At 36.8% G+C, this 27,665-nt stretch overlaps 1 protein-coding gene across 3 annotated transcripts in view; it reads right to left on the bottom strand.

Annotated features, from left to right (window-relative positions):
* The window catches only part of Cnksr2 (connector enhancer of kinase suppressor of Ras 2), a 262,747-nt gene that overhangs the window by 145,738 nt on the left and 89,344 nt on the right, over window positions 1-27,665 (bottom strand). For all 3 annotated transcript variants that reach the window (XM_055618652.1, XM_055618653.1, XM_055618650.1), the window contains exon 6: window positions 5,556-5,675. In XM_055618652.1, coding sequence (XP_055474627.1) covers window positions 5,556-5,675 — 120 coding nt within the window. The remainder of the gene's footprint in view (window positions 1-5,555; window positions 5,676-27,665) is intronic.

Raw genomic sequence — 27,665 nt, 5'->3', positions numbered from 1 at the left:
CTTCAGAGACTTGAAGTTTTTTTTTTTTTTTCATACAAATCTTTGACTTGCTTGGTTAGAGTTACACCAAGGTACTTTATGTCATTTGTGGCTATTGTGAAGGGTGTTGTTTCCCTAATCCATTTCTCAGCCCCCCTTTTTTTTATATACAGGAGGGCTACTGATTTTTTTTTTTAGTTAATTCTTTATCCAGCCACTTTGCTGAAAGTATTTATCAGCTGTAGGAGCTCTCTGGTTGAATTTTGGGGTTCACTCATGTATAGTATCATATCATCTGCAAATAGTGATACTTTGACTTCTTCCTTTCCGATTTGAATCCCCATGATCTCTTTTAATTGTCTTATTACTCTAGCAAGGAAGAGAGAGAGAGAGAGAGAGAGAGAGAGAGAGAGATGGTGAGAGAGATGTGGCTGTTAGATCCTTTTATTTTGATATTGGTTGTAGTTTGTTTGTGAGCTTGGCTACTTTTAGTTTTGCTGTAGTGAGGTTATTTATTTTCTGTTTTTCTGAATGTAGTTAGCTCTATTGGGTTGTATTTTTTTCCTTCTAATATCTTCTGTAATGCTGCATTTGTTGGTAGATATTGTTTAAATTTGTTTATGATGTTGAATATCTAGTTTTCCCATCTATGATGACTGAGTGTTTTTCTGGTTATAGTAGTCTGAGCTGACATTTGTGTTCTCTTAGAGTCTGCATGATATCTGTCCAGGCTCTTCTGGTTTGCATAGTCTCTCTTGAGAAGTCAGGTGTGGTTCTGTTGGGTTTGCCATTGTATCTTACTTGGCATTTTTCCCTTGCAGGTTTTAGTATTTTTTCTCTGTTCTGTATACTTACTGTTTTGATTATTATGTGGTGAGAAGATTTTCTTTTCTGGTCTAATCTATTAGGCATTCTGTAAGCCTCTTTTAATTGGGGAAATTTTCTTCTATGATTTTATTGAAAATATTTTCTGTGCTTTGGAGATGGGATTCTTTTTCCTCTATTCCTATTATTCTTAGGTTTTGTCTTCTAATGTTGTCTTGGATATCTTGGATGGTTTGTATCAGAAATTTTTTTTTTTTATATTTAACCTTTTCTTTGATGGATACATAGATGTCTTCTATTGTATCTTTCATACCTGAGCTTCTTCTATGTCTTGTAGCTTATTGGTATGCTTATCTCTGTAGTTCCTGTTTTCTTACCTAAGTTCTTTGTCTCCATGATTTCTTTCATTTGTGTTTTCTTTAATTTTTCCAATTCTATCTTTAGAACTTGTACTGTTTTGCTGATTTCCTTCACCTGTATGACTGTATTTTCCTTTGATTCCTTCACCTGCTTATTTGAACATTCCTGTTTCTTTTATTTCTTTCAGTGATTTAATTATTTTCTTTCCGAAGGTCACAAACTATTTGCCTGCATTTTCTTTTATTTCTTCACAGATGGCCATAATCTGTTTGACTTTATCTTCCTGTATTTCTTTACACATTTTGTTTCCTCAATTATCCTCTTCATAAACATAACTCTAAGGTCATCTTTTTTAATTTCACTTATGTTAGGGTGTCCAGAGCTACTTGCCCTTGGACAACTGGGTTCTGGAGATGCCATATTTCTTTGGTTGGTTGTGCTGTGACCTCTACTCATCTGTCTGTCTCTGTTGTTGGCTGTTAGTTTTTGGTGCTTACTGGAATCCTGTGGTGGGGAGAATCTTTTTGGCAGGAGGATGGCTGCTCCTGAAGGAGGCCTCCTCATCGTTTTGGGTATAGTTGCCAAATGGCAGGTGCTTCTCAGGAAATTGCCACAGCTTACTTCAGGTGTATGAACCTGTGGGGTTATTGTGGTCATGGGGGGGGGGGCTCTCCTCTCACCAGGAGAAGTCCTAGAGACAACTGCCCTGCCACTCGGTTTCATGCTCTGAATTTAGTGAGCTGTTGTTGTTGTTCTTACATTGTGTTTGCTGACCCCAGACCTCTTGAAGAACCAGTTACCCCTTCAGTTTGGTCAGTTTAGGTAGGGAAACAGGTTGCACCTTGGAGCAGTGTCTGGGGCTGATCCCATGGATCCCAGGCTTCTGTAGGTCTGAGGTTGGAGCTCTCTGCCCCGGTACCCAAGTGGTAATCAGTGGCAGGTGAGTGTAGCACTCAGGCCTGTGGCAGGAGGCCAGAGCCTGGAGCCTGTGGGAATCCAGAAACTTTTCCTGGAATTAGCTGGGTGTCCTGAGGTTGGACCTGATGTTTCTGCCACTGTAGTGTTTCCTCCCAACAGGGAGACCCAGTCTGTGGTGTTTTGGGGTCCACAGTTCAGTCTGAGATGGTGAGTAGAGCATGCAGGCACAGGGAAGTGGTTCTGTGCTGGCAGGAACCCAGGAAGTTTTCCCCAGGAAGTTTTCATTGTGGGGGTGGGGTGTTCGGCTAGCTACCCTGGGTCAGATGATGTTACCTTCAACATAGGGTTTCCTCAGTCTCTGGTGTTTTGGAGCACACAGTTTTGTCTGGGACAGTGTGTCAAGCAGGCAGGCATGTGGCTCTGCGCTTGGGGCTGAGAGCCTGCAGGAGCCCAGGACCAGGAGCTCTGGACCTTTTCCAGGTGTCTAGGTGACTTGAGGTCAGTTGGTCCAGATTTCTTCCTTCACCGTGGGGTTTACACTCGACTGGAAAACCTGGTGTCTGGTGTTGTGAAGCCCACAGTTCAGTCTGGGATGTGATCAGAGCATGCAGGCCTGTGGCTCTGGGCTGACAACTGAGAACCTACAGGGACCTGGGCACTCTTCCGGGTTTAGCTGGGTGATCTTAAAATGGACAAGATTGCTTCCCACACCATGGGGATTCCTCTCACCTGGGAAACAAAATCTTTGGTGTTTTAGAGCCCACAGTTCAGTCTGTCGGTCACTGTGCAGTCACTGCTGTTCTGCTTGTCAGACAGTGTCCTCTTGGCCCTGCCATCTTGGATTCTCAAACTGGTGGTTCTTCATTAATCATCTTTTAAGTGATGAAAAGTTCACAGAAAATACCCCCACTATTTGTTCCTCTCTGAGACAGTGCCAAGTAGTAGGAGAACATTCATTCAAATATCATTGTTTCTCTGGAAATATGATGAATACTGGCCTTGTATTTCATTAAAGCCCTCTCTCTTATTATTTCTTTTTGGTTTTTGGGGGGAGGGAAAGTTAATTCTGGGGTTGATTTGAACAGCTCCCTGTCCTCTGCTGATCTTGCTAAAATGACATTTGCTTTACTTAATCTCCAAATACCGGTTGAACAAAAATAGACAAAGGAGCCTCATAGTCAAAATGGTAAAATAAGGCATATTTCGAGATAGTTCAAACACCTCAGAAGAGAAAGACACCTGAAGTCAAAAAGCTTTCCCACTGATGCTTACAGGCTCCTCTGTTCAACTTATTACCTCGTCTATCATTCAGTTTTTAATTGTTCTAACAGATCTCATTTTACAACTTTTAATTTTCTAAGTATTGCTTTTAAAGCAAATCACATGACTAAATCACAACCAAGCACACTTGTTTCAGTCTTTTATCTGCATTTGCCTTTTAGACATTTCCCTATGGTTAAGCCCTTGTTGATTGTTAGTCAAATTCAGAAATGCATTTATTTTAAATGTGACCTATGAAGGTTACTCAAAAGTAAGTGCATTTTAAAATAGCATCTTGAATAACTCACATAAAGCCTCTAATCTTTTGCAAATTTGATATGAATCATAGGAAAGAAGTTCACCTTTAATTCTTTCAACTTTTTTTTTTCAACATTTTAGCTTTTCCTTTCTCTCCCTCTGGAATAGCAATTCAGCTGATGTTATTGCCTACTGTCTTTTACAAATGAGGTTCTTTAAGCAACTTCAAGTTTAAAAATATCCTCTTAAGCTGATCATACCTCCCTCTAATAATTCCAAACTTGGATAAAAGATAATTAAAAAAATATTTACCAGATATATTTTGTTCAGGTTTATCTCATAAATCCCTGCCTGGTTATTACTTAATATAAAACAATTGTTAAAAATCCGTTGTTCTGTTTTTACTTACAAAGTGAGAAAAATGAATACTTTGTAGGTTTGTGAGGAAAATAAAAGGCAAATAGAAAGTACGTCTACCACCTACCATAACTTCTATTTTTTTTTCCTTTATTCTGAAAGTTGTTTCTCTAACTGTTTAGATTTTTGGTTCTTACCACTTTAAGTTTATGTCTATTCCAAAAAGCAGATACAACCCTACCTAAAGTTTTAAAAAGATCTCTGCAGGGGCTATATCTTCAAAGAGAAAATAAATTGTTCATAACATCCATCAATTAGTTTTGGTTTGTTGGGGTCCAAAAGACCAAAACAACCCAAGCAGTCACAGAGTTCAATAAAGCAAGATCTTTATTTGAATTAGGCAGTAAAAACTGATCAGTTAGGGACACAACAACAGACTCAAGAGCTGACTGCATCCTTGAACGTTCATCTTAAGTATTTAAGCAGATGACAAAATTTTATTGTACTCAGGCTGCTACTGATCAATCAGGGCCACAGAACAGACTCCAGAGCTGAACTGAAACTTCGAAGGGAAATTGTACAGCACTTTTAAAGAATGGAACTACAAAGTAAGGGGAACAAGGCACATTGTGCTTGTTACTGGAAAAAAAATCTGTTTCTAGTTGTGGTGTGGCTCATCCTTAGCACACACCTTTAATCCAAGTGCTTTCTGCTTGAATACTGTAAACAGAATTAAATAAAGTAAACCATAGGTCAAGAGGTGGAGCAAGCAACCAGTTGACAGGAAGTGAATATAGAAAAAAAAATAAACTGGAGAGAGTAAGAGGGAGTCTGAAGCATGCATAAAGAGACACACAGAAATTAGAAGGGAGGGACATTCAGTTTGAGTTTTTTATGAGATGGTGAGGGGAAGGAGCATTCCTTCTTTTGGGATATCGGCTGAGGAGGAAGGTCAGCTGGGTGCTTTCTCTGACTCTCTAAGTGAGGAGGCTTTCACTCCAGCATCTGGCTCCTGAGTCTTTCTTGGTGAAATCAAATAATTGAGATTTTGTTACAAACAACAGAGGAGGACACTCACTGTTAAAACCTGGCTCCAACATGTGCATGTACACATGTTGGACACACATATACATATATTAATATATATATATATATACAACTTACATGCACTCACGCACAAATATGTGGAATTTAACTATGTACCCAATGGGGAAAAAAGATACACTAAAACCAGAGCAACTCAAAGTAAAAGAAACACAAAATACCTACTTGAATGGCAGGTAACACTGTGCTTTCTATAAAACTGTGAAATGTCTTTAAGCTAAGGAATTTTAATGATAAAAGAAATGCATCCAATGAGTACCCAACTAAATGGGATAATTCAGGAATTACTATTTTCATTTCTCTGTTTTTTTTTAATGGTTTGCCTTTTAAAGGTGATTTTTATGACACCCTCCTACTACCTCGACTTCTCTAGGAAATGAAAAGGATAAGACTCTGGAAATTCATAGATGTTTACATTTGGAGGCCAATTCTTTGCTTACATCATTTGCTGTGTACTTATGGATGATGGCTTTGATTAACATGATATGCCTTACCAGCCCTTCACTTGGTTTGATATTTGCCAGCTGAATCACTTCCAGGTGAGCAGACTGTGAAACCAGAGGATCTGACGACAGGGATATGATGTGGTCACAGACTCCAGAAAGAGTTTTACACTGGAAATGAAAGAGGAAAGTTATGGTAAACATGTTTTGTAAATAAGATACAAATCAAGGTTTTATTTTATTTTTAATTATGTATATATATGTGCTGACACCCTGATAGGAATCAGATATATCTAGGTAGTTGTGAGCTACTCAATGTGGGTGATAAACTCACTCTGAATCTCTGAGCCATCTTTCCAGTCCCTTTAAATGCATTTTTCTTGACTTACTGGAACACGTTTACCTCTGCATAAAATTTCCTACTTCTATAACACGTAGCTTGCAACATCTAATCTACTTCTTCACTCTTCTTTGACCACTCAGAAAGTTATCTTATTCTAAACCCCTCTGAGGCAGGGACCATTTATATCCCAGTCATCTCTAAGTTTTCTCCTTACCACTCACATCTTAATACTGTAAATACACGATATGAATGAGCAGAAGATCAATCAGGTTTATTTAATTAAATTTTTTAATATTAGTTACACTTTATTAACTTTGTATCCCAGCCGTAGCCCCATCCCTCTTTCCCTCCCAGTCCTACCCTCCCTCCCTCATCTCCTTCCTGCCCCTTTCCAAGTCCACTGATAGAGGAAGACCTCCCTTTCATCTGACCCTAGCTTATCAGGTATCTTCAGGACTGGCTGAAAACTCCTCCTCTGTGGCCTAGCAAGGCTGCTCCTCCTTTGGGGTGGGGTTCAGGGGGAGGTCAAAGAGCCAGCCATTGAGTTCATGTCAGAAATAGTCCCTGTTCCCCTTTTCCCTTACTAGGGAACCCACTTGGATACTGAGCTATCTTTTTTTTTTTTTTTTTTTTGTGGAGAGGAAGGCATAATAATCTAGCTCCATAGTGTTTCACTTGTCCTGTGGTGATTGCATTAGTCTACCTTGAAGGTGATGATTCTCTTTATCTCCCTGGACTCAGCTTCCCTCCACTATATAATGCGACTCATAGTTTTTGCATATGTTTCTCAACACTGCACTTTAATTGTAGTTATTAGCTCCTAAAGATAGATGTCACATAACACAAATACCCAGAGGAAAAAAAATATGGGCCTGATATGAGGATAAATGTTTATAATTACCATAATGAAAACAACTTTGTCTGTAAACAAGTTATAGCTTTGAGGCTGTTTTCTTCAAATAGAAAATTATATGATGCAATGAAAATTGCCTTATAAGATTTACAATCCAAGATATGATAATATATATTTCAACAGCCAAATATAGCTCTTATCCAAAGATAATAAACAAATGCTTACCTGTATTACCTATTGTTTTCCTTACTATAAAGATTTTAGTTCTTACACATGAGGTGACTTAACACACTATTCTTAATTCCATGATCATCTTATAATCACACTGGCCAGTCTAGCTGCACAATGACCATTATAAATTCACTCCTCTCTCTGATATTAAGGTCCCAGTACTTTGGATAAAATGAATGTGTTCACCTTGATAAAGCTCTTCTTGTAAGTGATAGTAAGTGTTAATTATAAACTTGAAACTCTAGAATCACCTAGGATATAGGCCCAGTGCATATTTGTAGGGATTGTTTTGATTACATTAATTGAAGTGAGATGACCTGCCCATTGTGGCAGCATTTATGCACAGCTATGTGATCCTGGACGGCATGAGAATAAAGAAAGGCAGCTGAGTGCTAACAGTGATGCATCCACTGCTATTTGTGATGATAGATGTGGTTTTACCAACTCCATCAAGCTCTAGGTGCTGTGACTTTCTCCACAGTGATGGACTTTAACTTGGAACTGTGAGATAAAATGAATCATTTCTTCTTTGTCAGCCTCCCCACTGCTTGTAATACAGTTGTGAACATCACACAAGGTTTACATTACTATTTTAAAATTCAATCATATTTATGCTAGCTAAGACTGTATTTTAGAAAAATAATAGAGTAGGAAAATAGACTGCAATTATTATTTAATATTATTGCTAGCAGAAATTGCTTGTAGAATGCTTACAAATGATTGGCACAAGGAAAAATACTTCATATTCATTCTGATTTATCATTCTAACTTCCTAAAGTATGTATTAGTATAGCCAGCTGAATAAATGTGAGAATCAGGATAAAAAAAAAGCAATGGTTGTTGATTTGGCAGAATGATCTGAATTCTTCTTTTTCTTCTCCTCCTCCTTTGAGACAAGGTTTCTGTGCAGTTTTCCTAGACTCCCTTTACAGACCAGGCTGGCCTAGAACTCACAGAGATCTGCCTGCTTCTGCCTCCCTGAGTGCTGGGATTACAGGAGTGTGCCACCACAGCTGTCTATGATCTGAATTCTTAATTATTCTGTTTACTTTGATTATTAGTTATTAAGTATTTCTAATAAACTTCATTTGTACCTTTTTGTTTGCATTAGACAAATGTTAGATAATACAACTAAAACATAATATAATAAAATTAAATCATATTTACAAGTGTTTTACAACTTAAAATATTCCTTGTAATATGTCTTTCTACAAAAGCTTACAGTAATTTTAGTAACAAAAGGACAATTCTACTGTATCTATAAGATGACTGGCATCACTTTATAAAAGGCATTTTTTTCAATATTCATTTCAAAGGATTTCACATCTTTAGTTCAAAAACAAAAAAATAAAAACTCGTAAAAACACGTTCAAATGAAATGAAAGACTGATGCGCTGTATTGGTCTGGTGGTTAGGATTCAATATTCTCTCAAATAAACCTAAAGAAAATATACAATTATAATAAATATTATGACCAGCTTTTTGGGTTGTATTAAGCTATCCAAGATTCTGACAAAGAATGCCTGAATAACAATGGAAAAAGCTAGTTACAATGAATAACAATTTAAATATATGCAGTTTCAGGTTATTTTCAATGGGGTGGTTAGTTTATATTAGTATCAATTATGAATTAATAAAATTAATAGTTTATAATTTTAGAATATAGAGGAGCCTTTCCAAGATATATTCCTGTGAATCACAAGAACATATTATTATTTATTTATTACAATTATTCACAGTGTAGCCCCCTCCCTCATCTCCTTCTATTTCCATCTTTCCTCCCTCCTCCTCTCCTCTCCCTCTTCCCTAGTCCACAGATAGAAGTCCTCCACCCCTACTGTCTGACCCTAGCCTATCAGGTCCCATCAGGATTGCCTGGATCCAATTCCTCTGTGGGTTTCTAGTTTGCCACACCAGGGAGAAGTTATCAAGGAACAGGCAATGGAGTTCATGTCAGAGATTGTCTCTTCTCCCCTTACTAGGGAACCCACATAGAGACTGAGCTGTCTATGAGCTACATCTGAGCAGGGGGTCTAGGTCCTCTTTATGCATGGTCTTTGGTTAATGCATTAGTCTGTGTGGGTCCCCCTTGGCGTCTGAATTTTTTTGCTTTGTTGGTCTTCTTGGGTGATTCCTATCCCCTCTGGGTCCTTTAATATCCCCCTTCTTCCAAAAGACTCCCTGAGCTCTGTCCAAAGTTGGCAGTGTTTCTCTGCATCTGCTTAGATCCACTGCTAGGTGGAGTCTTTTAGAAGACATTTGTGGTAGCCTCCTATCCAGTTCCCTCTCTTCTACCACTTCAGGTGTCTATCTTCTTTTCCCTTCTGAATGAGAATGAAGCATCTTCCCTGGGGTCCTTGTTGTTTAGCTTCTTTAGGTTTGTATTGTCTATTTTAATATAAAAATTGTAAGGGGAAAAGAAGATCTGGGCAAAATATGTTTATTAATATGATTTTAAATGCAACATGTTAGTCACATTAGAGAAGTCACAAATAGATATGATTAACCAATAATAAGATACAACATTCTTTCATTATCTCTGAACTTATCTGATAGTATTAGATAAATAAAGTTTTACCTATTATATTTTAAATGGAAATTTATCAAGTGATCTAAATGCAAACAACAGTGAAAAGCTAAGAGATAGAAAAGTCAGAAAGACAAACACGGTATATACTCACTTATATAGACCTATAAGATATAATAAACATAATGAAATCTATACACCTAAAAAAGATAATCAAGAGAGCGGACATGGGGTAAGATTATCAATCCTCGTTTTGAAAGACAGATGGGATACGCATTGAACATTGACAGGAGTTTACTGAGCACATTGGAAAGACTCTAACTAGCAGTGTTTTCAAAGCAAAGACTCATGACCAAACCTTTGGCAGAGTACAGGGAATCATAAGAAAGAAGAGGAGTTAGTCTGATGAGGAAAGGATAGGTGCTCCACAAGGACCAAATATATCTGGGCACAGGGTCTTTTCTGAGACTGACATGCAACCAAGGACCATGTATGAATGTAACCTAGAACCTCTGCTCAGATGTAGCCTGTGGTAGCTCAGTAACCAATTGGTTTCTCATAGTGAGGGGAACAAGGACTATTTCTAACAGGAACTCAATGGCTGGCTCTTTGGCCTCCCCACCCCCCAAGGGAGGAGCAGTCCTGTTAGGCCACAGAGGAGAGCTTTGCAGCCAGTCCTGAAGATACCTGATAAAACAGGATCAGATGAATGGGGAGGAGGTCCCCCCTATCAGTGGACTTGGCAAGGGGCATGGTGGAGATGAGGGAGGGAGGGAGGGACTGGGAGGGAATGAGGGATCGGGACACAGCTGGGGTACAGAGTTAATAAAATGTAACTGATAAGAAAAAAATAAAATACAAAAAAAAATGCAAAAAAAAAAGAGATAGAAAAGTCTTACATTAACTGTAGAGGATACCCAGGCATATAATTAAGTTACTTAATATATTTTCGTTTTTACAAATAAATGTAGTACTGTTCATTTATTCCTTAGAATGTATTAGAGCAAGTAAATCGGAACATCTTTACATTTACTAAAGTAGAATTGTAATTCATATGACCAAGTTTAAAAAACAAAAGAAAACAACAAAACTCCAGGCTCAGTAGGTTAAACAAAAGGCTTTACCAAAAGCAACTTAAACTTTTCATTTGTATACATGAATACACAGTACAAAGGGTATAAAATACAAAAACAAGATAAATTAAGAAATCAAAGAGTAGCAGCAGAGTGCAGTGGCCCATGCCTGTAATCCCAGCCCTCAGGGAGGCAAAGGCAGGCAGATCTCTGTGGGTTCCAGCCTAACCTGGTCTACAAAGTGAGTCCAGGACAGCCAAGGCCCCATGGAGAAAACCTGTCTCGAAAAATATATGATTTAATACACACATAGTTTAAATAACTCAGGTTTATTATCGATTACATAGAAAAGAGTAAATTTTATGGTGGGAAATTTTAGTTACTGATAAAATTATAATAGTTTACGGAACAGAGTGTCCTTTCATTTTAGTATTTGGTTGGGATACTAGAATAATTGACTATAAGTCTTGCCTATACTTCTGTGTCATTTTGAGATAAGATTTGTTTTGTATTTGGAAAACAAGATTTATACTTTTTTTGTAAAATCTTCATTAATTCAAATATGGTAAAGACTTCTAAATGATAAATTTCATTTGGAAATATAATATTTGGTGTCTCAGCGATTGACAGATCTTTATGGAAGTGGGAACTCTTTTCATTACATTGATCTGCGAATGTGTGAGCACTCACACACACAGATAAAGAGAGAGCACGTTCATCTCACACAGGTGTGCATGCAGGTACCAGGGCACAGAGCTCCCACCTCAGACCTACAGAAGCCTGGGATCCATGGGATCAGCCCCAGACACTGCTCCAAGGGGCAACCTGTTTCCCTACCTAAACTGACCACCTTTATCTACTGAGCCATCTCACTGGGCCCTAAGCTAGAAATTCTGTACCTTTATCTACTCTGCATCATTGAAATAAAAGGTACACTCAATGATGGCTAACTCTGAATAAATAAAGTTCAGGAACAAAACTTAAGTTGGTATTTAAGTTTTATTTCATATACATATTCCCCAATACAGGAAAATTTTTTTATTCATATAAGTGAAGATAACCAAAAGACACCTTTAAAATTTTTTTCTTTATTATTATTATTGTTAATTATAATTTATTTACTTTCTCTCCTGGCTGTAGTCCCCTCCTTCATCTCCTCCAGGTCCCACCCTCCCTCCCTCATCTCCTCCCATGTCCCTCCCCTAGTCCACTGATAGGGGAGGTCCTCCTTCCCTACTATCTGACCCTAGCCTACCAGGTCTCATCAGGACTGCCTGGATCCTCTTTTTCTGTGGCCTAGTTAGGACACCTCACCACTGGGAGGTGTCCAAAGAGCCAGCCAGTGAGCCCATGCCAGAGACAGCCCCTGTTCTCCTTACTATAGAATCCACATGGAGACTGAGCTGCCATGGGCTACACCTGAGCAGGTGGCCTAGGTCCTCTCCATGCATGATCCTTGGTTGATGCATCAGTAGGACCCCCTGAGCCAGTATTTTTTGGTTCTGTTGTTCTCCTTATGGAGCTCCTGTCCCCTCCAGGTTTTTCTATCTCCCACTTCTTTCATAAGATTCCCTGCACTCTGCCCAAAGTTAGACTATGAATCTCAGCCTCTGCTTTGATACCCTGATGGGTAGAGTCCTGAAAGATAACTTTTAACTTTATAACTAATGCAACTTTATAATTATTGCAACTAATGCAATATGTCAAAATGATATCCATATCTAGAAACTGTTTAAAGTAGCTTTGGTAATCAATAAAAGTCATGTAAACTCATTCTTCTAAAGTCTCCAAACACTCTTGTAGTCTATCTGTGTTTCAAAATAAGATGCAAAGAAAAAGAAAAAAGAGCACCACAAAATTAAATAATACCACCCTTATGATAATCATGCTTGCATAAAAGCCATCCATACTGTTATCACAGAGTATATGCTGTGTGATATAAATGCCTAATATAATGCTATGGTTTCTACAGCTTGGAGTATTGCTTCTGCTATATATTTTGGGCTGTACCCTTAGCATCACAAACATTAAGCTTGTTATACTTGTAGTTCCCCCCAAAATAATAAAAGCAGTAAGACCTTCTTGTGAGTTAAAATTACTCTTTCAAAGCTCATGCACTCAAATTACCTTACCTTCTAAATTATTACATTTAAATGTATAGGCATTGACAATTATTGATAGTATCTCCTTCTCACAAAAGCTTCTAATTGCTAAAATCCTCACAGAATTTCAATTAACATAACTGAAACTTTTTGTTCTATTTTCCTAAATGACACATTGGTGTCCTGAGAGAGCAAATAAGCTACACAAGTTGACAGAGTTAAAGGCGTAGTCAAAGCAAAATTCCACAAATCTTGATGCTAAATAAAATGTTTGTTTTCCAATGACACACCAACTTTTACAAAAGAACAAGCTATAGGTGTAAATACAGTATTTTATATTTAAATTTAAATGATCAAGAGAAATAGTTTAATAATCTCTTTTGATTACTAATTGCTTTTATGCTTTACTTAAAAATTTCCAAGTTTTTTTTGGTTTGGTCTTGATTTAAATTTAAATTAATATGTACTTGGGACTGATACATATAACCGCAAGCTTAGAGACTTAAAACGACGCACTTATCTCCCAGTTTCTGTGAGCTAGGAATCCAGATGCCAGTTCTTACTCTGCAGATTATGGTTTTACAAGACTGTCAGGTGTCAGCAGGGCTAAATTTCCAGAAGAGAGGTTTAAAAGATAGAGAATATGCTTCCATGTTCATTTATGTCAATGCTAGAATTCATTTTGTTGCAGCTATTATTACTGAAGTTTTATTTTCTTTCTGCCTATTACCCAGAGGTTATTATTAGCTCCTAAGAGTTGCCTTTGGTTCTTCACTACATGGAAGATATATATATATATATATATATACTTATATATGTATATATATGTATTCACCTAAAAAGGATATATGAATATATATAAAAGGATAAAGGATATATATCCTTTTTAGGTGAATAAGAACCAAACAGCTGAAACCTGTGAGCAATGCTTACACATACACTCCAGAAAAATGAAGGTGGCATGTATGGTTTCGCAGAGGTAAATCTTGCCATACTGTGACAGTTAGGAATTTATTAATTTGCAGCTCCAAATTTACCTTTCAGCCTTTTCTGTGATAATGGAGTGGATGCTCTTGCATTGCCTCCTTTACATTGGGTACACTATTATATCTTCTGTCAGTAGAGGGCATTGCAGAGACACTACAGGTGGAAAGGCTTCTCTTCCAGGTTCTTGTTAACCACGTTCATTTTTTCATTTGTTTGTTTCTAATTTAAGGGTCTATGAGTGATCTCTATTTTTGTTGAGGACACCAGGTATGTCCTGTTCCAACCACAAACCTTGACCATTTATTCAAACCTCTCAGCAACTTTGCAGCCCTGTCTAGGTTCAAATGCTACCATCTTGAGGCTATCTTAGGCTTTCTTGAAATCTTACTATAGCAACACCCCTATAAAACACCATTTTCATCTTCCTACATTGAAAAACGTCGTCTCTCTCTCTTGTTATGGCAACAGTAGGTCAGTTATGATCTAGACAAATCTGAGGCTGCAACCATACTTTTTAAGCCCTGGGGGCCAGTGCTCTGCCTATCTTTTCCTGGGCACTCATTTCTCTTAGTTTTCAGGAATGGTTTAGGATTCCCTATATAACACAAGAGACATCATTTCATATAGGCTAATAATTCTTTGTTACAAACTTTCCTTGTTGAAGGTACTGTGTAGTTTCTGTCTTTATACTGATTCAATTATATTGGACATTTATTTTACGGCAAGTGGGCTCGACTTTTAAAAATCTATTTTCTTTGATCGCATGCAGAGTGGTACCAGATAAAGATTGTCCTCAAATTTATCAATTTATTTATCCACTCTGTTTTCTCATGATTTTGTGAGTTTATCATAAAAGAATGGGGCATTATGATCCAAGAAATTACAGCTAGCCCAATTCTTAAACTTAATTAGAAAGGCTAATTTAAGCTTGCTCACAGCTAGCAAGTGTCAAACTAAAGTCAGGGCACAATTTTTTTTTTAATTTCTACTAAATTATGCTAGTACTCAATATAAACAAATACTTTATAAGGACAATGAATATTCCCTCAGAATCAGCCTAAACAAACTATTCTGCAATGTATAATATGGTCAGCAAATATAACATAACCAAGAATACACAAAAATAAACTACTTTCTTATACACTGTCTATAATCATCATAAAAAACAGTAACATCAGGTTATCTTCTTTATGTAGGCTGGATTTTTTTAGAATACAGTTTTCTCCTTTTTTCATAGGAAAGACAAACATTTTCTACTTCCATCATATTATACTTAAACTCTCCCTCGTATTTTTTGGCATGTATTACAGTTATAGAGGAGTTATTCTTTTCAAGATTTATTTACTTTTACTTTATGTATATGAGTGTTTTAGAAATCATTTTAATGAAAATAACTAGAAATTACATGCCTAAATTCTACAGTCACAATAAAATATCAAGCATAAAAATATTCAATTTGCTCTGGACTGCAGCAACAGTTTTAACAGAGGATACCCGGTTATTATTGATAAAAGCACCTTTTCACAAATCAGAGAACTTCTGAAGATCAATATAAAACTTTCTATGAATTTTTTATATTTCTTTTTAAAATTTTTTATTTGATTTTATTTACGTATTTATTTATTACAATTTATTCACGTTGTATCCCTGCTGCATTTCCCTCTCTTGTCTCCTCCCAGTCCCACCCACCCTCCTTCTTCTCCCCCTATGGCCATTCCCTAGTCTCCTGATAGGGGAGGACCTCCTCCCCTTCTAGGTGACCCTAGCTTATCAGGACTCATCAGGACTGGATGCATCATCTTCCTCTGTGACATGGCAAGGCTGCACCCACCAGGGGGATGTGATCAAAGAGCCAGCCACTGAGTTCATGTCAGAGACAGTCCCTGTACCCCTTACTAGGAAACCCACTTGGAAACTGAACAGCCAATAGGCTTCCTTTGAACAGGGGGTCTAGATCCTCTCCACGCATGGTCCTTTTTTGGAGTACCACTCTCTGCAGAACTCCCTGGGCCCAGGGAATTTTTTGACTCTCTTGATCTCCTTGTGGTGTTACTATCTCTTCCAGCTCTTTCTATTTCCCTCTTCTTCCAGAAGGATTCTGTCACTCTGGCCAAAGTTTGGGTATGAGTCTCAGTGTTTCCTTCGATAACCTGGTGGGTAGAGTCTTTCAGAGTTCCTCTGTAGAAGGCTCCTGTCCTGTTCCTTGTCTTCTCCTACTTTCGGTGTTTATCCTGGTTTGCCTTTCTGAATGAGGATTAAGCATCTTCCCTAGAGTCCTCCTTGGTGTTTAGCTTCTTTAGGGCTATAGATTTTAGTATGTTTATCCTACATTATATGGCTAATATCCACTTATAAGTGAGTATATACCATATGTCTTTCTGCTTCTGGGTTACTTCACTCAGGATAATCTTTTCTAGTTCTCACCAATTGCCTGCTAATTTCATGATGTCCTTGTTTTTAATTTCTGAGTAGTATTCCACTGAGTAAATGGATACACTTGCTTTATCCATTCCTCCATCAAGGGACATCTAGGTTGTTTCCAGGTTCTGGCTATTACGAATAGAGCTGCTATAAACATGGTTACACAAATTCCCTTATTGAATGGTGGAGTATATTTTGGATATATGCCTATGAGTAGTATAGCTGGATCTTCTTTTTTTCATGTGTGTGTGTTTTAATATTTTGCGATTTGAAAGGGATGTTAAAATTGGGATACTCCAACCAAGGACTATGCATGGAGATAACCTAAGACCCCTGCACAGATGTAGCCCATGGCAGTTCAGTATCCAAGTGGGTTCCACTGTAATAGGAACAGGGACTGTCTCTGACATGAACTGATTGGCCTTCTCTTTAATTACCTCCCCCTGAAAGGGAAGCAGCCTTACCAGGCCACAGAAGATGACAATACAACCACTCCTCATGAGACCTTAATTGACTAGGATCAGAAGGAAGGAAAAGAAGACCTCTCCTATCAGTGGACTTGGGGAGGGGCATGCATGCAGAGGGTAGAGGGATTGGGACGGGAGGAGGGAGGGAACCAGGGGGAGGATACAAAGTGAATACAGTGTAATTAATAAAGAATTTAAAAAAAGTGGGGAAAAGGCTTGACCTTGTTGGTATGAATTTTTAAGTCACTAGCACTGTATGGCTTTCAAAAAAAGCTCTAAAAATTTAATATTAACCATATCACCTTTATTACATTAAGGGGCATGCTGCTATATTAAGTTTGGTACAATTAGCAGAGGAAAGCTATGTCATATTATACATCATATCAATATGAGGACAAAGACCCTAGCTCTTTATTTCCTTTTCCAGACTTCTTTCTTATGTAGATCTCTTGGACTTGTGTTCTTTATTTTAGATAGCAGAGAATGCACAGGAATCTCAGTCCAGATAGATTTTGAGAAAAATTAATAAACTTGCAGATATGAAAAATCATACTAAATCTTTATGAAACTAGACAAAACTTAACATGCAGAAAGTAATCAAATTTATTATCAAAGTCAAGAATTTGAAGAAAATGGGTTAGGAGGAAAGGATATAAAAAGGAGAAAAAGGAGAGAGAGGTAAAAGGGGAGGAGAAAATAAGATAGGAGGTAGTGGAGAAAGTAGAGGAGGAAAATGAGGAGCATATTTTTGAAGGGAAAAACATTTCATAACAGAAAGATCATTTTAACACTAAAATAAAAGGAAAACATGCATCATTCTTTGCATTCTATTTACAAAGACCACACTGTTGGTTAAGGGAAGAATATGTTATTTGGTATCAGAACAGTGGTTTAAACAGTGTGACTTTAATGAACTCCCATGGCCTGGGTTTTTTAAGACTTTATCAAAGCTGACAAGTACTCTAGGCTTACAAATGAGAACAGCAGGACTGCAACAAGCACAGTGTCTGCTAAAGCCCAAGGCCTGCAATAGCTTTACCAAATCCAAAGACTGCAGTGAAAGGTGAGAATGAGGAGAAAAGTCATGTAACCGAAGAAAGTTCCAGATTCTGTGTAGCCATTTTTCCATATAAAACAAGGATGTAAACAAAACAAAACAGATGATCTTTTTCATGCCAAGGGACATATAATACAGAATGACAAGACCTAACTGAGGGGAATTTCAGAGTTATAGTTCGAGGATATATAACTCTAATTAAATTTATTAAATCATCACTCCAGAACATAATACATTAATTATCTGCAATATGTTTCATTGTCTTACTCTCTGTTTTTGTCATCTGAATCTACTGGCAAATCCCAAAAAAATCCAGGTTGTTCAGTCTCTTTTCTTGCATTGTCATATTTTACATTAATACAAATCCTTGCTTAGCAATCTATGCAAATTCTTCTTTCACTATACTTTTTCATAGATTTCTCAATGAAATTGTGGTACACAATGGGATACAACTCAGCAATTAAAAACAAGGAAATCATGAAATTTGCAGGTAAATGGTGGGAACTAGAAAAGATCATCCTGAGTGAGGTAATCCGGAAGCAGAAAGACACACATGGTATATACTCACTTATAAATGGATATTAAACATATATGTGGGATAAACATACTAAAATCTATACTCCTAAAGAAGCTAAGCAAGAAGGAGGACCCTGGGTAAGATGATCAATTCTCAGTCAGAAAGACAAACAGGATGCACATTGGAAGGACAGAACAGTAAACAGGACAGGGGCCTACCACAGAGGACCTCTGAAAGACTCTATCCAACAGGGTATCAAAGGAGGAATGAGGAAAAGAGGGTGAGATTGGGAGGGGACGAGGGAGTAGGCTACAGCTGGGATACAAAGTGAATGAACTGTGGTTAATAAAAAATAAAAAATTAAAAAAGAAAGATGTAATAAAATATATATCTGCCTATTCACATATACACTTATAAACATACTCATGTGCTTATAGTAACCATCATGAAAATAGGATGGTCATAATATTTGGGGTGACTCATGAATACTGTCATACCATCTGCAAATAGTGATACCTTGACTTCTTCCTTTCTGATTTGAATCCCCTTGATCTCCTTTAATTTTCTTCTTGCTCTAGCAAGGACTTCAAGAACTATGTTGAAGAGACATGGAGAGAGTGGGCAGCCTTCCTTGTCCATGATTTCAGTGTAAATGATTTAGTTTCTCTCCGTTTACCTTGATGTTGTCTATAGGCTTGCTGTATACTGCCTTTACTAGGTTTATGTAAGTGCCTTGTATCCCTGATGTCAAAGACTTTAAACATGAACAAGTGTTGGATTTTATCAAATTCATTTCAACATGTAAGGGATGATCATGTAGTTTTTCTCCTTCAGTTTGTTTACATGGTGTATTACATTAACGGATTTCTGTATAATGAATCACCCCTGCATATCTGGGATGAAGCCTACTTGGTCGTAGTGGATAATATCTTTCATGTGTTCTTGGATTCAGTTTGCAAGTATTTTGTTGAGTATTTTTGCATCAATGTTTATAAGAGAGATTGGCCTGAAATTCTCTTTCTTTGTTGGGTCTTTATGAGGTTTAGATATCAAGGTGACTGTGACTTCATAGAATGAATTTGTTAATGTTCCTTCTGTTTCTATTTTGTGGAGTAGTTTTAAGAATATTGGTGTTTTTCTTCTTTTCTGCACTGAAACCATTTGGTCCTGAGTTTTTCAAATTTTTGATGTATAGCTTTTTGAAGTAGGACCTAATGATTCCTTTGATTTCCTCAGTGTCTATTGTTATGTCTCCCTTTTTGAATCTGATTTTGCTAATTTGGATAGTTTCTCTCCTCCTTTTAGTTTGGTTAAGGGTTTGTCTATCTTGTTGATTTTCTCAAAGAACCAGGTCTTAGTCTCATTGATTCTTTGAATTGTTTTCTTTGTTTCTAATTCATTGATTTCAGCTCCGGGTTTGATTATTTCCAATCCTCTGCTCCTCTTGGGTGTGTCTGCTTCTTTTTTTTTCCCCTAGGGGTTTTAGGTACACTGTTAAGTTGCTTGTATCAGATGTCTCTAACTTCTTTCTGAAGGCACTTAGTGCTATGAACTTTCCTTTTAGCATTGCTTTCATTGTGTCCCATAAGTTTGGGTAAGTTGTGTCTTCATTTTCATTGAATTTTAGGAAGTCTCTAATTTCTTTTTTCATTTCTTCCCTGACCAAGCTGTCATTGTGTAGAGAGTTGTTTAGTTTCCATGTGTATGTAGGCTTTTTGTTATTTCTGTGTTGTTGAGGTCTAGGTTTAGGCCATGATGGTCTGATAGGATACAAGGGATTATTTTGATCTTATATCTGTTGAGGCTTGCTTTGTGCCCGACCATATGGTCAATTTTTGAGAACGTTCCATGAGGTGCGAAAAGAAGGTATACTTTTTTGAGTTTGGGTGAAAAGTTCTGTAGACATCTATTTGGTCTATTTGATTTGGAACCTCTGTGTTATTATTTCCCTAGTTAGCGTCTGTCTAGATGATCTGTCCTTTGGTGAGAGTGGAGTATTGGCATTTTCCACTATTAAGGTGTTGGGATGGATGTTTGATTTAAGCTTTAATAATATTTTATTTACTAATGCAAGTGTTCTTGTATGTGAGACATAGATGTTGAGGATTGTGATGTTCTCCTGGCGGATTTTTCCTTTGATGAGAATGAAATGTCACTCCTCAACTTTTTTGAGCAATTTTGGTTGAAAGTCTATTTTATTAGATATTAGGATAGCTACTACAGCTTGTTTTCTGGGTTTGTTTGCTTGAAAAACCTTTTCCAGCCATTTACTCTGATGTACTGTCTATCTTTGTTGCAGAGGTGTGTTTCTTGGATGCACTAGAAATGTTAGGTCCTGTTTCTGCAACCATTTTGTTAGTCTGTGTCTTTTTATTGGAGAGTTGATTTCATTGATGTTGATAGAAAATAGTGACCAATGAATTTTAGTTTTAGTTTTTTTTTTGTTTTTGTTTTTTTTTTATTGTGGAGTTGGTGGTGTTACCGTGCTTCTATGCTTGTTTTCTTTTATTTACTTATTTACTGTTTTGCAATTATCTATATCCTTGGGTTTAGTTGATTTCTTTAGATTGGAGTTTTCCTTCTACTATCTTCTGTATGGCTCTGTTGCTGTGTAGATATTGTTCATGTTTAGTTTTGTTATGGAATATTTTGTTTTCTCCATCTATGTTGATTTAAAACTTTGCTGAGTGTAGTAGCCTGGGTTGGCATCTGTGGTTTCTTAGAGTCTGCATAATATCTGCCCAGGCCCTTCTGGCTTTCATGGTTTCTGTTCAGAAGTCTGGTGTGATTCTGATAGGTCTACCTTTATATGTGACTTGACCTTTTTTCCTTACTGTATTTATATTTTTCTTTGTTCTAAAAATGTAATGTTTTGACTATTATGTGACATGAGGAGTTTCTTTCTTATCTAGTCTATTTGGTGTTCTCTAGGCCTGTTGTTATATTTATGGATATTTTTTCTTCAAGTTGGGAAAATTTTCTTCTATGATTTTCTTGAAAATATTTTCTGGACCTTGGATCCTGGAATCTTCTTTTTCATGTATTTCTATTATTAGACTTCGTCTTTTCATGGCATACTTGATTTCTTGGATGTTTTGTATTTAGAACTTTTCTGAATTCATTTTTTCTTTGAGAGCTGTAGCAATTTCTGCAAGTGTATCTTCTTTGCCTTTGATTCTCTCTTCCATCTCTATTATTCTGTTGGCAATGCTTACTTTTGTGGTTCCTGATTTCTTCTCTAAGTTCTCTAACTCCAGGCTTTTCTCTGTTTGTGTTTTCTCTATTGATTCTAATTCTGTTTTCATGTTTTGCACCATTTCCTCATCTGTTTTGAATGTTGATTTTTGTTTTTTCTATGATGGCCTCTATTTTTTGTTCATTTCTTCTCTTTATGCCTTTTCTTGTGCCTCTACATGTGTCTTTATTTGGTTGTATTTGCTTGTATTTCTTTGAGAGCTTTGTTCATTTCCTTTTTATGTGCCTCTAATAACTGGTTAAGCATAGATTTGAGATCATTTTCCTATGTTTCTGATGAATTTAAATATTCATTGATTTTTTGGGGGGTTTCTGGTGAAGCCATAATGTCCTAATTTTTGTTGAATGTGTTCTTAAGCCTACCTCTAGCCATCTGCCTATCCATAACCTTTGCTGTTTGTTCCGGAGTCTGTACTTCAGACTGGTCCATCTGTCTGTGGAGTCTGGAATATTCTTCAGGAAGATGACATAGGTCCACTCATTTGAGAGTGGATATTGGTGTTTCTGCTGTAGCTAAGGGGAGGAAGTTTGCAGTCACATGTGTCAAGCATGGGAGCATGCGTGAAAGTGTGCCTTGAAGGACTGGGTTGGAAGAGTGGAGCATAAGCATAGGTGGAGCATAAGCATAGCTCCATTCTTGGGTGCAATGTATAAGCACGGGTTCCCTGAATGCCTTATTGACCCACAGGCCTGTTGTACTGTCCTCCAAGTATTCAGATCTGCTTGGATTGCACCATCTTGACTCCAGGAATTGTTTGCCTGGGCTCCACTAGGAGACCCATAGAATAGGAGCTTCATTGTTGAGGACACTGTCCCAGGGATCCCCATGTTGCCCACAGTGGGGGTGTAGGTAAGAAGGATCTCTTGTCTGGCTGCTATCTTAGATGGACCCTGGATCGGAGGCTCTGCATACACGCACTTGAAGGTGCACTCACTCTCTCTCAGGCCTATGGGGAATGGACCGCGGTTCTCTTCTCTCAGATTTGTGTCAATTTCGAAATTTGGAACCTGTACTCCTCAGATATGGTGTGCACTGGTGGCCATCATCTTTGATCTAGGTATATTACAGCTTTCAAAAAACCCTTTGATATCTGAGGAGGACTGCCTCTGGCAAATACTCGTAGTGGTTATGACTTAATATAGGACGTCGAGATTGTTGGGTTAAAAACACCAAAAACCTAGAATACATACATTATCTTTTGATAGTTTGTTAAAACTGCCACTTAAAAATAATTAGCACTTGTATGTTCTTTTTTTGTTCTTAACCATCTTACCAGTTTGTTTATCATGTATTCTTTGTCATTCTGTACCTTTTTATTCCGGAATTTGATTTATTTTGTTTCACTTATTTTATAATTTTACTGTGTTGTTTTACCATGAATATACTTTAATAACCTTGTTAATCTAAAAATATGTGTTTTTAAATTTTAGTTTCTGCACGTGAGTTTTGGCAATAGTTTTCTTTGAAATATTTGCAGTTTTTGATCCACTGTTTTTTGGTAATATACTCACTTATGTTCATCCTCATTCATACTCATTTATTCTCTCTCCTCTTGCCTCTCTCATATGTGAGACAGTGTCAATTTGTAGCCAGGTTTACTTGGAGCTCACCCTCCTGTCTCAATTTTTCAAGTGTTGGATTACACACATATACCACCAAACTGACCTTCTTTTTCTCTAGATCCTCTGGTTGAATAAATAAAGGGTTACCTCTGCATTTATTTATGATAATTATGAAATATTACTATGACAATATCTTGAAATAACTATCATCCCAACGTACTTTCTATCTTTGATGAGTATCTAAATTTCTTTTCCAAAATTGTTGTAGTATAGCCTTTATCATTGCTTTCCTTCTCTGATAGTTGGTGAGTTAACCAAAATCTAACCGCCAAAACCTTTATTTCCTGATGTAAATATCTTAGCAATATATTATTAGAATCTACTGTCACTAAACTCTAATTTTTTCTTTAGTACCCAATATTCATTTAAATAATTTTAGTATAGTTTGGGAGGAGACAGGAGGGGGGTACAGCCTGGATACAAAGTGAATACATTGTAATAAATAAATAAAAATAAGTAAAATGAGTGCAACTATAAATTTTTAATCAAAGTTTTTATTAATTATTATTATTTATTACAATTTATTCACTTTGTATCCATGCTGTGGCCCTCCCCTCATCTTCTCCTAACCCTTCCCTCCCTCCCTCTTCTCCCCCTATGCCCCTCCCCTAGTCCACTGATAGGGGAGGTCCTCCTCTCCTTCCTTCTTACCCTAGTCTATCAGGTCTCATCAGGACTGGATGCATTGTCTTCCCCTGTGGACAGGCAAGTCTCCATCCCCAAGGGAGAGGTGATCAGAGAGCCAGCCACTGAGCTCATGCCAGAGACAGCCCCTGCTCCCATTACTATAGGCTACATCTGAGCAGGGGTTTTAGGTAATCTCTATGCATGGCCCTTAGTCGGAACATCAGTCTCTGCACCCCCAGCATCCAGTTGTTTGTTTGTTTGTTTGTTTTTGACTCTGCAACTATTCATTTTTAATCTTATGTTTCTAGCAGCCAATACATAGGGGAAATTAAGTACAAGTGTATTGGATCAAATAAGAGATTATTACTGAAAAACTGCATAAAGAGAAAATCAGGATATACACTCTGACAAATAAAGCCTTGAAATAAACACAATAAAGAACCCATAGAAGTAGGTCAAAGTTTAAGTAAATTCAGTAATTCAGGAGGAACAGTCATTGCCACAGAAAATTCAATGCCAATGTAACAGTCACTCAAAGGAAATAAATAATATAGGACACAAAGAGTCTGCTCATTTTCCATAATAACTGAAACAACATGCATAACTAATTAATAGCCCTAAGTTTCACAGGAAACAGGACAATACAATTGACAAGGCCTCAGGGAACTTGAATTGGTAGTAGCTGCTAGAACTAAAAAGAGCATGTGCATGATCTAAGTTCAAATTCAGCATTTAAATGGTTAATGTCTGCAACCCATAGTTTTATCTATTGTAAATGTATGATTAAATGAGATATGGGTTGGGTAGGTCTTATCAAGAATGCTTCAGCGCAGGATAAGTTTTGAATTATGGCTTATTTATTGTGGAAAATATCAACTTGGGAATGTGATCCACAGTGTAGACACCAGATTCATGTGTTTTATATATACCTTATATGGCAATTTTATACATTATTTCAAATACTTTTCCTGCAGATATGTACCCTGAAGTATCAGAAAATAATGGTGTCAACATTTCGGCAACACACAAGGAAAATCAGTGATTATTTGATATCAACACTGGTTACTCTAAATTTATGTGATACCGAAAAGCAGCCACTGTCCTATTCTTATTCACACATAAGTACAATAGTAAGAACAAGATATACCATGGACACCGCTGAAATAGATGTTAAGAGTAACATAGTAACACAATTAGCTTCATAAAAATATCTATATCAGGTGTTATTCAGTAGCAGCAATAAACAACTACCGACTTTTGGTGTCTACCTAAGATGTGATTTGATTAAAAGGCTATTGTAAATGATGTTTTATTGTTTTATCTAAGAATAAAGACCAATAGTGGCTCTCAACTTTTCGATTGTCGTGGCCCTTTGATACAGTTCCTTATGTTGTGCTGACCCCCATCCATAAAATTATTTTGGTTGCTACTTCATGACTGTAATTTTCCTGTTATGATTCATAATGTAAATATCTATGTTTTCTGATGGTCTCAGCTGATCCCTTCTGAAAAGGTCATTAGCCGCAATGCACAGGTTGAGAACCACTGGATTAGAAGTAGTTAAGAGATGCAGGGGTAGGTCTCCTAGGAATGAGGAAACACTGTGCTGGATTCTTTTAAAAACGTTTCTTCCAGAGTCATCTACCCCATTATTATTATTATTATTATTATTATTATTATTATTATTATTATTATTATTATCATTTGTCTCAGAAGCCTCTCTTTCGTCTTATTAACTATTGCGATTTCTAACTAATAAACATTTTTCTTTTCCTCCAATGAGCCCATTATCCATTTTCACTGTGTCAACAATAGGCACTTTCCCTGAAGTGTTAAAAATGTCACCTTCATTCTAACTATTGTCATGATCATCTTGATTCAGAAACATTTTGACTATTTTACCATCAGCCAATGAATGAAAAGGACAGTGACAACAATGTAGTATAACCTTTTTTGATAGCCACTTCAATGCAGGGTTTCATTTTTCCAACAGCACAAGCTTTATAACAACAAATCTTTAAAACTTTCAGATCCAGTCTTGCCTTAAACTTCCACAACTAGCTTATGAAATATAGTTCCTTTAAGTTTGGGTTTACTGGGGTAGATCAGTTCTTGTTAGTGGAAGGTGTTAATTACAACACAATGGGTCCACAATTTAAATATATAACTGAGATTTTTAAAAAAATTATGTGGGATTTTGTTCGTCATGTTAGAATAGTATTTCAACAGTTCATTCTTTTTCTTTTTTCTTTAATTTATTCATTACAATTTATTTACTTTGTATCTTCGCTGCAGCCCCCTCCCAAGTCTCCTCCCAGTTTCACCCATCCTCCCTCTTCTCCCCCTATGCCTTTTCCCTAGTCCCCTGATAGGGGAGGTCCTCCTCCTCTTCTCTCTAGGTATGCATCGTGGTCTTCCAACACCACAATCTTCTGTAAAATGTTTCATACTTATACTCCTTGTCCAGTCTCTTCAATCACTTAATTTTTCTATTAGAGATCAACACATCTTTCTCTCTCTCTTTTTTTTTTTTTTTTTGACTGTGACACATACAGTTATCTATGGGCACTTTGAAGGTATTTTTAGCAATCTTTATATTACAGAGAGAACAAGCAAAATTAATTAAACAAACAAACCACAGTAAGTAATATACACAGGTCTTATGCAGAACATGGATTTGGCCCAGACACACATCATTTCATTATTTTTTGCAGGTATTCTTGCAGTAGATATATAACAAGTTTTGTTGAGGTCTGAGTCATCCTTTCCTTAGCAATATTTCATTAATTGTGTTTGAGCCTAAATTTCCAAAGAGCCTCATCGGCGGCTTTGAGGTGAGTTCATGGGGAAAAAGTATTTGCTGGCAAGCCCAATGCCTTGAGTTTAATCTTTGAAACCCACATAGTAGGTGAGAGCCCACTTCCACCAATTTACTGTGATTTTCACGTGTGTGTGCTGTTACATGCGTGTGTGCATACATAAACAATAAATAAAATAAATAAAAAACATTTTTGTACTTTGAATGAATTTCAGGATTACTACTCAATCTGTATCATGCGTAAAGAAGTTAAACTAATGATTGGAATACATATGTATAAGTATTCCAAAATGTATATTTTAACTACATAACATTTCTTTTCTATTCTTCAGAACCTATGGATAGCTGTAGGAAAAAAAAAAGAGTTAGACATTGTTATTTTTTCTTGTTAGACCAAAAAGTAGAAGCGTACATTAATTGTTATTTCCTGAGACTAACCAAAAATAGAAACAAAGGTTCTCACTGCTACATAATGAGGGTAAGAGCATTAACTCAGCATTGCTGCCATTCTGAGTTCATGTTTTGTCCCATACATTTAGGTTAGATATTTTATAAATGTCTTACTCCTGAGATATAAAATAACACTTGTGTGAGTTGAAATAATAAATTACAAAGTCATAAACAGAAAGAATAAAAATGGCAAGATATATGAACTGTAATTAACAAGTACCCATTAATTGCAGAAGTGCCATGTTCTCTCAGTGGAAGTAAAGAACGTATTATAACAGGTGAGCATTCATTAAAAAGGAGATTTTAAAAAATAAAGAAGTAAGCTATTCACTGACAACAAAAAGATACCTTTCACTGAGTATTATACAACCATAATTTATTTCTCATAATAAAATATCAGCCTAAGAGCAATGAAATTTGTCCTCTGATCTCTACAAGCATATTGTGGCATGTGCGCCTACCTCCCTCAACATCGACAACATAAAAAAATAACCAAATCCATTAATGGATTTAACAATAATACCAAATTGACACTTGGAAGTCTGGTTGTTGAATATAAAATCAGAGCAAGGAAGTTTGATTTTCTTAAGAAATATTTCATTCAGCTGACCACAGTGGCACATGCCTGTAATCCCAATACTCAGGAAAGTAGAGGCACGTGGATCTCTGTGAATTTGAGAGTAGCCTGGTCTACAACGCCAGTCTAGGACAGCCAAAGCTACACAGAGAAACTCTGTCTCAAAAAATTGAATAAAAACAGAAAGAAATATTTTATCCAAATGAATATACTGCTAAATAAAATACTCCCTT

This window comes from Psammomys obesus, unplaced genomic scaffold (genome assembly GCF_907164565.1).
Source record: "Psammomys obesus unplaced genomic scaffold, mPsaObe1.curated_primary_1811, whole genome shotgun sequence".
In the NCBI taxonomy this organism is placed as follows: domain Eukaryota; kingdom Metazoa; phylum Chordata; class Mammalia; order Rodentia; family Muridae; genus Psammomys; species Psammomys obesus.
This window is presented reverse-complemented; position numbering and strand designations above follow the sequence as displayed.